This window comes from Rousettus aegyptiacus, unplaced genomic scaffold (genome assembly GCF_014176215.1).
Source record: "Rousettus aegyptiacus isolate mRouAeg1 unplaced genomic scaffold, mRouAeg1.p scaffold_m13_p_6, whole genome shotgun sequence".
NCBI classification, from domain to species: Eukaryota; Metazoa; Chordata; class Mammalia; order Chiroptera; family Pteropodidae; genus Rousettus; species Rousettus aegyptiacus.
The window spans coordinates 84,841,901-84,854,651 of record NW_023416309.1 but is presented as its reverse complement, the minus strand read 5'-3'; the positions used below and the strand labels follow the sequence as shown (position 1 = coordinate 84,854,651).

Genomic DNA, 12,751 nt, shown 5'->3' with positions numbered 1-12,751 from the left:
TCCTTAGGCAATTATGATTTTTTTATATCATAAATATCAATCAGATGGAAAAGTCTCTAGATAAAATTATATTTTCTGAATTTTGAGATAATCCTCATTTAAGAACCAAAAAAAAAAAAAACCCAAAAAAAAAAAAAAAGTCTATGGGTAACCCCGGTTTATGTTCCATTTTCTGTTCAACTTGGTCATTTTACTGCCTTTGAGCACTGCTACCAAAATGATATATACAAGGAAAAGAGACATTCCAATGAATATTGTGGTTTTTGTTGTTAGTAGCTTTGGTAAAAGGCTTAAAAGGAAAGAAACTGAATTTACTAATAAAAATGCATAACTATAATCTTTGGAGGCTTTTTTTTTTTTTTAACCATTACCAAAACCATTATTGGTGATCTCCTTAAGGGTAAGACCATGCCTTATGTATATTTTTAACTCTTGCTAAAGTTTCTGGTAAATAGTACCGGATGTCGCTTATATAATCTGAATAAATACCTATTCTTCTCTCTATATAATTCATTCGTTACCCATCCCTGGCCCCAAAACTTTCGAATTTCCATCTGAGTATGACATCGAGTAAGGCTGAGACTAGAAGAGCACCAATGACACAAACCTAAATCAGAATTCTAAAAAGGTACACTAAAATCCATGAAAACCAAACTTCGGCAATGGTACTCTAGAATCCACATGAAATACTGATGGAAAAAAGAAATGGAAGCAACATTATTTCTCTATATTGTATTTTCCCCCTGCTGTCACACTATGTATCAAATTTACACTAGACTGAGAAACTAGATATTTCTAAACATAAGAACAAAACTCGAATACTTAGTATTTCCAATTTTAAGTCTAGTTATATAAATGGTTAATGAAGACGCTATAGTACAGTGCTTCCTATTAGTAAATTTGAGGGCACCTTTCATCTCAAATCCTCCAAAACAAGGGTCCGAACCTTGAATTTATTATCAATGGAAGTAACACAAATATTAGAAGCTCGGTAATTTGTGTCCTGTCCATTAAGACAGTGTTGTTTTACTTACAGCTTTGGGAGCCACATATCCACCAGGTGCCATGCCTATCCCTGTGGAGAGTTCAAACAGGTCATTCAGACCACTGCTGACCACGGCAGGAGTAGGTGAAGGAGCAAAGGTTGCAGGCACTGATGATGGGATGAAGGACTGTCCCACCTGCAGGAAAAAAAGGGGGGAGGCATCAGGAAGAACAGATTAACAGTCCTTAAAATGTCGCTATATGTTTTAGTGGTATTGACAAATCAATAAGAACGTCATAATTATAATACTCTTAGGAGTTGAATTGGTATATTCTTTGTCCTTTTAATCATCGTTGATAAGATGCACGCTTTAAAAGTTCTATCAAGAGAGAGTAATTAGTAGGACCAGGAACACAGTGATCCAAGATTTTTTGTTTGTTTCCAATTTTAGCTTCCATGATTCTGTGCAAAAGGCCTACAGGTAACCTAAAGGAGAATTTGTTTCTACAGAAAGAAGAAGCACCCAACTTAGCAGTTCCACTTCCACTTAGGACCAGGCAAATCTTACTTCCCCATTTAAGCATAAATACCTAGCAGGAAACTCTCCTGTGGGAGAAGGATATTCACATCTCCCAAACTTATAAGGAGAGTCTTTCATTCTGAATCTGACTGGCTCTCAAGTATTTTTAGATGACACCAGAGAATAAGAGCACTCTCAAGTCAAGATGGGAAATTCCATTTCCTTTAGCTCTTTAATGTTAGGAAGAAAAAGATTTCTAGACACCAGAGCGCCAATCCCTAAAGATGCCCCTATACCATATGTGGCGTATGACCCCAAAGATTCCAAGTAGTCCTATGCTACTTTCTATTCTCCATATACTGCTATAAAAGTTCTGGTGTACAGGGCTAGACAATAATGGTGGCTCGTCTGAGAATGTGTGCATAGGAAAGCCATCAAACGGGGCAGCGCATCCCATGGTGAAAAAAACGGATGGCACTTACTGCCGGACTTCCTCCAATGCCCCCGCCAAGGTCACTGCCAAGCTGAAAGAGAGAAGGGAGAGAGAGGAGAGAGAGGTAGAGTTCATTTAGCTAAATACTAGATGCCCATATAGAACCTATAAATTGCTCTACCAAGTTGCTGGGAATACATGCTACTCAACTTGTCTACCAGAGAAATACTAGATTGTAAAGAAATACGTCCTAGGGAAAACGAGTAGTGATTGTGATGGTGTGCACGGGTTTCAAGAAAACTTGGAAAGAAGATGGAGCTGGGACATCTTCGGGATGTTTCAGATCCAATCTTTCCACTGGGGTACACAGGCACAAACCCAAACAGAATCTAAAGGGTTTTCGAATTCCAAGAAACCCTAATTTCAAGCAGTATATTTTGATTTATTTTGATTTTTTTTTTCTTTTAAAGGAAAATAAAGGAGGGGGGGAAGAAAAGCAAAGAAAAACTGAAATGTGCTTTGATCTACAAAACCTGCTGCCCCACTGGGAAGGTGGGAACCAAACCAGTACTGAGTTGCAATTTCAAGCTTTAAAAATTATAGGTGGAAGAAGAGTGATTTTTAGAGGTTAGAACTTTCCTAAGAAAGAAAACAAGCTGGGACAGGAAGGTATCCTACTTAGGAAGTGGGAAGGCACACAGTGCTTCAAATCTCTCTTGTTGTCAATACTGCTCGGGAGAAATGCTGTGATTTATTTGGAGATCATTTGAAATGATGCTAACTATTGGAGAATTAGACTAACTCAATTAGCTAGGTGACAGGACAATAATCCCACATGGTCTTAGTTGTGCCTTTCCCCTTCTCAGGGCTCTTATATAATTCACCCTGAAGTGAATCTTCAATGACAAAGCGTTAAAGAATTGAAGCTGAAAATAGCCAGCATGAAGAAACATAAAACACACATATACACAACTAATGGTGCTGTTTAAAAAGCAAAAAACACTTTTTTTTTTTTTTGGCTACACTTCCACACCTGCTTCTTTCTTAGTTCTCACTGTGCATCTAAAATTCCTCCTGAATCACCAAACGTCTTGTGTTTGCTTTACAAAGCAATGTTTCCTTTACTGTCTGTCATTTAGTGGTAGAAACGTGGAGATCTTTGTGCTGTGGTTGTGTTAAAAACAAATTGTACTGGTTTTCAGGATTTGGGAAAGAGGATTTATCTATCTTCTCAAAGAACAGATATATAAAGCAGAGTGGCCCAAATCTAAAAAATAATCTGTATGGAAAAACAGTGAGACCTCTGGCAAAATTCTGTTTTCACCACGACAAAAAATAACCCAGGTAGGTGCTTCATAATTGGCATTAATAAGTATGTTTTGCACTAAGCTCTGGGGCATTCAAAAGCTCAGGAGCCAACATGTCTGGAATCTGGTTCCTGAAGGCTACTTACTAGCTGGACATGGAACAAAAATCACATGCATAAACGAATAAAAAGATCATCACAACTAAGATGTTGAAAAACTGGAACAGTATAAAAGCAAACAGAAAAGATATTACACATCTGCTTTCTCCCCAGTTCTAGAATAGCACACACTCGGCAGCATGACATCTGAAAAGCATGAAACTCCTTTTATTCAAGCAAACACTGATATAACGTGTACTGGGATACAGGCACTGCTGGGAATGTAAAGATGTCAGGCAATGAGGGGAATACATAGATGAATAAGACATAGGCTTTGCAAACTGGCAGAAGAAATAAAACAAATGCAAAACAATACAGAATATATGGGAAGTTCTGCAGGGAAGTTCTGAAGGAAAGAGCCTCCTTTTGGCTGAAAGATAATGAAAAGTTTCAAAAAGATGGTAGTGTGGGATTATAAAAAGCAAAAATGGGGGGTTATTTTTTAAAATAGCCAAAGGCTGAAAAAACATAAGTAAAAGCATGATCAAGATGAATGAGTATAGTTCAACTGAACTGGAGCACAGGATAGATATGTGAGAGGTTGCGGGGGAAGTCATAGAAAATAAGTTTGCAAAGAGAGGCTAATTACAGGAAGTCTTTAGTTTTTAATTTTCCTTCATAAAAACCTGGAAATTTCTTAAGGCTAAAATTCTAGCTTTCTAAGAATACTAAAAACTACTTCAATTGTGTTCCATTAACCATGGTTTTCAACCTTAGATACACAATGGAATGGACCACCAGTATGTGTATGGGGAGAGGGATTTTAAAAAATACTGATGCCTGAGTCTCACTCCCAGAGATAGTAATTTAATTGTTCTGGGGTACAGTCTGAGCATCAGAATTTTGAAAAGCTCACATGTTGAAAACCATTTGGCTTAGAGAATTAACTAGTACTTGGACTAAAATAAGATTCTTCTGTTTAGAAATGATTTGGGCTAACTCTTAAGTAAAATAAAAAGAAAATTAGAACTTGAGTAGAAAAAAAAAACCCTTCTAAGGAAGGAGAGGATGCAAAATGTCTCATTTGTCCTGATGCTTTCTTCTGGTTTTATGACTTTCTAATGGGCTTACTCCTTCTCCTAACGACCACTGTCCTCCCTCTGGTCAAGGTTACAATCTAAGCTCGAAAGAGATGGAATTATGAACCTGGCTGACACTCAATGGCAAGAAAGAAAAACGACACTAGAAGAGAAACAGCAGCTTTATCAATTGTGCTAAATTCAAAAAAAAGCATCGAGAAAGGGCACTCACCAGTGGTGTGTAGGCCAAAGCCCGATTAAAGCCCAATTATAATCTTTATTTTCTTAGATATCATTCTTATTTTTGAGTATTATATGAACATTATCTTAGCTGGAAAAGATCTGAATGTACTCTCCCCCCCAATGCTGCTTATGAATTTAATTCAAAACCAAGAAAGAAACTAAAAAGAAATCACACTACTTTTATGTTCAGTACAGCAGATACAGCTCAGCTAGAATTAAGAACTCTGATCTTATAGACACAGGATCCGAGGGATATTAGAGACACATAGTCAGAAATATAAAGGTTCACCTAACTATGCTATGTTCAGAGAGTAAAGGGAAAGGAAAACTTCAATGTTTTCTAACTTGTAAAACTGAAGCTTTTTCAGCACCATTCCCCTTGCCTAAAATAGATTGTAAGGGAAGTTACTAGCCTCCTCTCTGAAAATATGACAAAGGTGACAGTACAGTGATGGAATCAGTGACTAATAGGGAGATGACAGCAGGATGGAAGCCAATTACCCTGTGAGTGGCCTTTCCCCATCTATAGTGATAAGCAGGGTAATGCTTGTCAAGAAAAAAGGGGAGGAGGGGAGGGAATAAAGGAGAGGGAAGAAAGGAACAAGAGGGAGGGTAGAAGAGGGAAGGGAAGAGAACGGGAGGGGAGGAAGAAAGCAATGAAGCCAAATAGAATCCAAGAATGTTGTTTTCATGTTGGCCTGAACTACCCATTTCAGTTTGGTTGTTAGATTTATCTGTTTGGTAATATAAAATCAGTCGAACTAGGATTTGTAAAACTTGTGAGCTGGCAGGAGTCAGAAGTTAAAAAAAATAAGTGCGTAGGGAATGGCTTTAGTCTCAATCTTAGGTGTCTAGATACTGTGTTTTAAGCTTATCTCAGAGCTGTCCACTTCCTATTGTTCCCAGGATTGCCTTACTGAGACTGTCAGGAAATATGTCAACTATAGGCTGAATAAATCAGGATACAGAATGATGAAAGAAGGAGAGGTGTCAATTTCAGGAAAAGAAGATTTCAAACACTGAAAGTTGAGTAGTCTAAATTTCCTGCTAATGGTATAGTTCCCTCAGTCCCCAACCTAATTTATAGTAGCTGTTGTCATGAAAAGGCATATTTGGCTACTATCAGAGTGGCCACTTTACCATGCTTGAAGTAGTACTGAATGGGGCTCAGTTCATGTTGAACTACACAATAATGTGTCCTTACACTGTTAATTCAGCAAATGGATAAAAAGCACTGATTTCATGGTGACACATTATAACTTATGGGCTAAAGGGATTTTAGCATGGTTACATGAGCTCTGCAGCACAGTCAGGATGAGCAAGAAGGTTGAGAGCTGAGTTCCTAGCTCTGATTCAGCTAGATACCAAAAGGAAAAACCCTCGATTAAACAGCAATATATTATAATAGCAGAAATATAGAGAGAACTCAAGACTAAAGTTCTATAAGAAACAAGTCTGCCTGACTCTAAGAAAAAAAGCGTTTAACAAAGAATGTCAACTGAGATGGCCACTGAGTAGACAAAAAAATAATAATAATAATAATCATCATTATCATCCCAGAAACTGTTCCAATGACTGATCTGGATTAGCCTCTTTGAGGTACATCTGACGAGTCCAAAATATAGCTACCTCTTCTAAAACTGTGGAGTTGTTTTAGTAAATGAAGACATATTCTTAATTAGAGGTGTAGATCTTAAACTCAGACATTTCTTTTGCTCCTGTCTAGTTACTACCTCTTTTACTTCATGCTTTCCAGAATGGATTTAATTGAAAGAATAGGCTTCAGGTCATATATATTACTGATAAGCATGGTTATTCAGGAGCCAAAACAGAATGATGTAAAAATAGTATACAAGGATTCTGATCACAAACAATAAAACTTTATACTGAAATCCTATTGCTATTGAAAACATCGATCTGTGTTTTTCTGTTTAGGGTTTTAGATTTTAGAAGGCACACACCATCTCCTAGGTGAAAGTATGATTTTCAGCTGTTGGGCTGCAAACTTTAATTTGATGTTCAAAAAGCTATTCAGAAAAGCACCATAAACCATAACTAATCATACTGGCGAAAAGAATCTGTAACCATGCAAAAGCTATTAAATTGATGCCTGAGAATAGACTTTAATGTGGAATAGCATAAATGACTTAAGCATATAAAACCAACAGAACACTCCTTAACTTGAAGAAAAAACGGCTTCTATCAGCAGAAAACTAGGGGATGTAATAGACTAATTACTCCCTGAGATGGGACAGAGAACAGAATGTGACAGAAGTCCTTAAAATGGCCAACAGCAGTTTCTTAGGTGAGAGAGAACTCAGTATGGAATATCCACAAGACAAGCTCTGTATCCTTTCTCATTTTCCTTTGTAGCACTTACTACCTGACTACATACTTACGTGTCATCTGTGTCCCCCAACTAGAATATAAGCTTGTAAGGACTTGTCACAACTATATTCCCAGTGTACAGAATAGAGCCTGACATAGAATACTTATTGCATAAATGATCGTTCTATTAACGCTATAAGCAGGACTATTGGCAATATTATTTCTTGGGAATATTCATTTCTTGAAATTAATCATTTTATTGGAAAAATTATCACAAGATAGACAGAAGGCTGACAAAATTATCTTATCAACTGGTCTAGTGCACCATATCTGTATCAACCTTGCCAACACATATGAACAGAACTAAAGGGGGGTGCCAGGAGGATCGCCCCCACCCCAGTCCAAAGGCCTTTATTGAGAGGAAATGTATTGTCTGAGAGGTTTTGACAGCCAGTTTTCAGTAGAAGAATACCCTGCACATCATTTATTTGCCTTGAAAGTACTAGTGCTTTACATCACTGCCAAAAACAGATAGGAAGATGTGATTTCACGGCTCTACTTAAAAGAGGGTAGGATGAACAATCTCATTCCTTTTGCTGCAAGATAGATGTGTGAATTTATCCAATTCCTCTTTTCATGCATGTATACACATCTACAATCCTTCTCAAACTAACTTTTTTTTTTTTTTTTTTTTTTTTAATGCCTACAGCACCTGGTCTTCCTAGGTGGTCTCCCATCCAAGTACTAACCAGGCCCGACCCTGCTTAGCTTTTGAGATCAGACAAGATAGGCCGTCTTCTCAAACTTTCATGTACTTCCTAGTGGCATGCTAGCCCAAACTCATACACACAGGAAAACTGCGAGGTAAGGCATTGAGAGGCCTAGGGCAAACATACCTTGTGTTTTCTCTGAAACATTCATGCGATTTTATATTCTAAGCCATAACACATCATTGTTTAGTCTGTGTTTATATCACTTACCATCAAGTAAGACTGACATGTAATGAGCCAAGTTTATTCTGCAGTTTCAAATGCACCCTGTACCCTGCTATATACTCCAGAGACTGTGTACCCCAGTTTGAGAAGTACTAAAGTTAAGTGAGACTGGACTCTATTCTAGAAGATGACAATAACAAACAAATAGGAGGAATCACAGAATAGTGAAAAGAATATAAACTTGGAAGTTTTTAAAAAGTCCTGAGTTCAAATCCCAGCTCTTGAGACTTATTTGCTATGTGACCTCCAGTTTTCTGTAAAATGGAGCTCAATACCAATCACCTTGTCAAGTTATTTTGAGGATTAGAAATTATAAAAATTCTGGCATAGAAACTTGCACAGACATAGGCATTTAATAATTGATAAGTATTTCCATAACTTCCAGCGGCCACCCTTGACTAAATTTATGCATTGATTAAAAAACAAAAGCGGTTATAGAAGTGACATTGAAGAATTTATCAGGCAAATGTGAGCCACAATTCACAATGATCTTTCTATAATGCCACTAACTCTGAAACTTAAGCTCTTAAATCACTGCAAAGCTATTTCAGAGGACAAAATATAAAAATGTGAAACTAATATACGTATAATGGATTCTCCACAGGCTAAAAAACCTCAAAACTATTACTAAAAAGTTAAAGACTTAAAATATCTGAAAGGTAAAAACCTGTAAGAAACAAGAGGGGGAGGTTTTGAAAAACATACAGTGGAGTCAAGAAAAGGCAGTTTCTCCTCTATTCCACTCCATTCCAGCTGGGTACACTGAGAGCACATTCCTTTGGCAGGAAATCCTTCATCGGCATAAAGAAAGGGCACTCTGGATAATGCTTCCTTTCTCTTTTCGATGCACAATAGCACCATTTATCTAAATAGAATAATACACAGCACCTTGGATGAACAAAGGGCTATAATTTAGCCACGGCCTCTGCTGACAGCCTGAAAGTAAAGGCAACAAATAATCGCAGTTCAATTATTACTTTAGTGAGCCTCACACATGTCAGACTCATTAGTACAGGCTGTATCTTTATGACATGTGTGCAAGAGTCATGTACATGGGCATCAGGTCACCTCTTATACTACAAACCAGAAGGGTTTGTACTGTGAGAAAAGTCACACTACCCAGAATGAGCAGTTTTTTAGGCTCAGTATCAAAGGTGTCAGCATACATACACAGCTTTTAAAACAAACAAACAAAAACCCCAAATAACTACGTTTGCGAGCCTACATCTAAATAGTACAATATTGTGCTCTATGTGTAGAACAGACAGAAGTTCTATTATCTGAATTAATTCCGACAGAAGTTCTATTATCTGAATTAATTCCAAATCAAGGTGATAGTTAAGTTTATACTAAAACTCTCTGTAGACTTCGAGCAAAAGATAATGTAGCAGTACCCCTTTATCCACAGGTGATGCATTCCGAGATCCCTAGTAGATGCCTGAAACTGCAGATAATACTAAGCCCTATACACACACACAGTTTTTTCCTCTACGCACATACCTATGATAAAGTTTAATTTATAAATTAGGCACAGAAAGAGATTAAAACAATTAATAAAACAGAACAATTATAATAATATACTGCAAAAAAAGTTATGTGAATGTGGTCTCTCTCTGATAACCAATTTAATAACCAAGACAGTAATAAGTGACTAAGGGGTGGGCAGTGTGGATACGCTGGACAAAGGGACAATTCATGTCCCAAGCTTGAGATTTCATCACACTACTCAGAATGCTGCACATTGGAATAAAAGGTTAATACCTATGAATTGTTTATTTCTAGAATTTTCTATTTAATATTTTTTGACCACAGTTGACCATAGACTGTAACTAAAACTGGAAAATGAAGCTGTGGGTAATGGCAACTACTGTATTTTCTAAATAATGATTCTTTAAAAAGTTACAACTCACTAAATCTCAAAATTTCACAAGTGCAATAAAGAAAGAGGGTGAACAAGATCTAATGGGAGGATAACTAGGATATGAAAAGGAAAAAACATCATCTAGTGAATAGAGGAATAGAAAATGTGTAGACAATCTAAAAACTAAAACAATTTTCAGTCTCTAATTATGGAGAATGAGCAAGGGTAAAAGGACTCTGGGACTGAGCAACTAAACCTAAATTGGTCATATTAAACTCCTGGCCAATTTCTGATAAGTTGGATCACATAACAGCAAATAACAATGGAAAAATGTCCTGTGGGTGAGGGGCAAGAGGGCAACAAAGGTAAAGCCAGAGAGGTCTACAGTTGTAAGAGGTGCCAAAGAAGCTCATCAGAATATAATTCTGTGGAAATTACTGTCTTGGCTTACAGATCAATTTTTAATATCTCTGTCTAACTCCATTTGTAATTTCATTTGGCTCAATGTTTTCAACCTAAGTGCAAAATTAAAATACCCTAGGTGTCTTTTTAAAAATACCAATGTTTAGGTCCTTGTCTCCCAGAAAATCTGTTTAATTGCTCTATGGTTGGGCCCAAACATTTGATAGCATTTTTAACAGTATAGTACTAATTATGCAGCAAGGAGCTGAGAACCACAAAGCTTGAAATAAAAGGTTAATAGCTGCCATGCTTCATTAGCAGTACACCACTGACCTTTATGGGTAAGGTTCTATCAAAAACCAATGATAAGAGCAGCAGCCAGTCTAGAGGCCTTCTTTATGGCTAGCCTTTCTGAAATGAACACTCACCTAACCCGAGCGCTGCTTGCTAGGCAACCATGTAAGTCTCTAACCTTGGTTAAATTTTAAATGGGTGTCTGGGTCAAATTCTACCACTCTTAGCAACACTATTCTTCCTAGAGAATAAAAAAAAAGCACTTTACTAAAATAATTTCAAGAGTTTCTTGCTCTCTCTCAATTAATTTGTGGCAGAAGAGGACCCTTTTTCTATGACTGGGTTTACTAGTGAAGTCAAGACAAAAAGGCATCTGGGTTTACCAGCAGCTATAGTTCAAATATTAAACAGAAGTGCTTCACAGTGGTTATAGATATTCTCTATCTTTTATATGCAAAATGTGGTTTAGGAACCTGGAAGCTTGTTATAAATGAAGACTCTCAGGTCTTATTTCAGACCAACTAAATCAGAATTTGTCCTGGATAGGATGTCCATGAGATTTATATGCACATTATAGTTTGAGAAGAATTCACTCAAGAAATGACACTATTTATACAGATTAAGTAAAAACTTTGAGAATTATTTTCCTTTAAATTAGATAATTTGCACAAGAACAATAAAAGTATTCTAAAAGTGGCATAGTCTACTGTTGCCTTATAAACTCATCTTCCACACAGCCAGATTTAGGCATTTCTTGTGATGTTCTCCTAAAAGGAATATTGGGTCTCTGAGTAAATTGTACATTTAATCCTGTACAGATCCAAAGCAAAAAAAAAAAAAAAAAAAAGGAGGGGGGGGCCTTTTACTGCTTATCATTTTGATTTCTGGAATATACTTATATCCCAGAATAAGTTGAAGAAAACTGCATGTAAATACTTTCTGGGACTGTAACATCAAGTATAACATTTTAAATACTAAAGTCAGAAAAAGCTAAGATTTAGAGTTACACAGAACATTATTGGGCCTACACAGCAAAGGCTGTATAATATTTTGAAATCAGATTTACTCCTCACCCCCCAAAAAGAACACTCTTTACCAAAAAAAAAAAAAAAAAAAAAGAAAGAAAAAAAAGAACGAAAGAAAGAAAAAAAGAAAGAAAGAAAAAAAACAGAAAGAGAAAAGAAAAAAGGCCCATGTGTGACACTGGCTACTACAATCTAAGAAAGCTCCAACGACTTTTCTATCTGAAGTAATACTTATAGGAATTCTAATGGATAACTGAATAGCTATATAAAATAAGAAAAAACTAATTGGTTTTAAGGGCTAGCGAGAGCTAATATAAAGCCCAACAGAAATAACATGCCTCTTTGCATTCATGCTAAAGTGGGTCAAGAAACAAGATCACAGAATCCTGGGCCAGGCAACATCAAAACATAGGAACTCTTTCTCCTCTTCATCCTTCAAACTTAATTCCTCCCTCTTAAGTTTAATGGGCCATCAGGGAAATTAATAAGTAGGGTTGTTAAGGCAAAAACTTGAGGAGAATATAACATTTAACTGTGGTTGATGGGTCCATAGAATAGGAAAAGCTATTTCAATGTTTATAAGGGATTTCTGGAAGTTTCCATGAATACTGAAATATTTGTCAGTCTCCTGAGTCTATAAGGAGGCTATACAGCAATGCAGAATGATACATGGAAGCTACTGTGCTTATATAATCAGTCAACTCTACTCATTAAAGATATGAATATGAAAAGTAAATGCTTATATTCCCAAGAGACAACAGAAGTGCTCATTTGTGTCACTATAAAAGCTAGAGTCCAGAGCTTGGTCAGTATAGACTCTGAACGCAGTGACTTTTCATTGGTAAAATGTACAACCCAGAGAGGTATGACAATAATTACTCTGCCAGCCAAAGAGTAAATGTACCTGTAGTGGCTGGCAAAAATCCAAGACAGAATAGTGCTCATAAAGAAGAAAATGCTGGTGTATATAGCTGAAAATATGGTTGTTTTGTTTATGTAATCTCTTGAGAACACATATTTGGCATCTGCCTTCCAATCTGATATAGAGAAATAAATCAATTTGTTGGGCATCTTAATAGTTGTCAGGTTGACAAACATATCTATAAGTGTCTGTCTAAAAGAGCCTATCTAATCCCATCACAGTTAAGTACCTAGTTTGCAGGGAGCAATTGTGATGAGAT

The 12,751-nt window shown here is 36.7% G+C and overlaps 1 protein-coding gene across 3 annotated transcripts in view; it reads right to left on the bottom strand.

Moving 5' to 3' along the window:
- AP2B1 (adaptor related protein complex 2 subunit beta 1) overlaps nt 1–12,751 on the bottom strand; it is a 99,940-nt gene that overhangs the window by 33,805 nt on the left and 53,384 nt on the right. For 2 of the 3 annotated variants that reach the window (XM_016124174.2, XM_016124232.2), the window contains exons 15-16: nt 1,988–2,029; nt 1,035–1,181 (exon numbers count right to left, since the gene is read on the bottom strand). In XM_016124174.2, coding sequence (XP_015979660.1) covers nt 1,035–1,181; nt 1,988–2,029 — 189 coding nt within the window. The remainder of the gene's footprint in view (nt 1–1,034; nt 1,182–1,987; nt 2,030–12,751) is intronic. The other variant, XM_016124313.2, reaches the window with a different exon arrangement.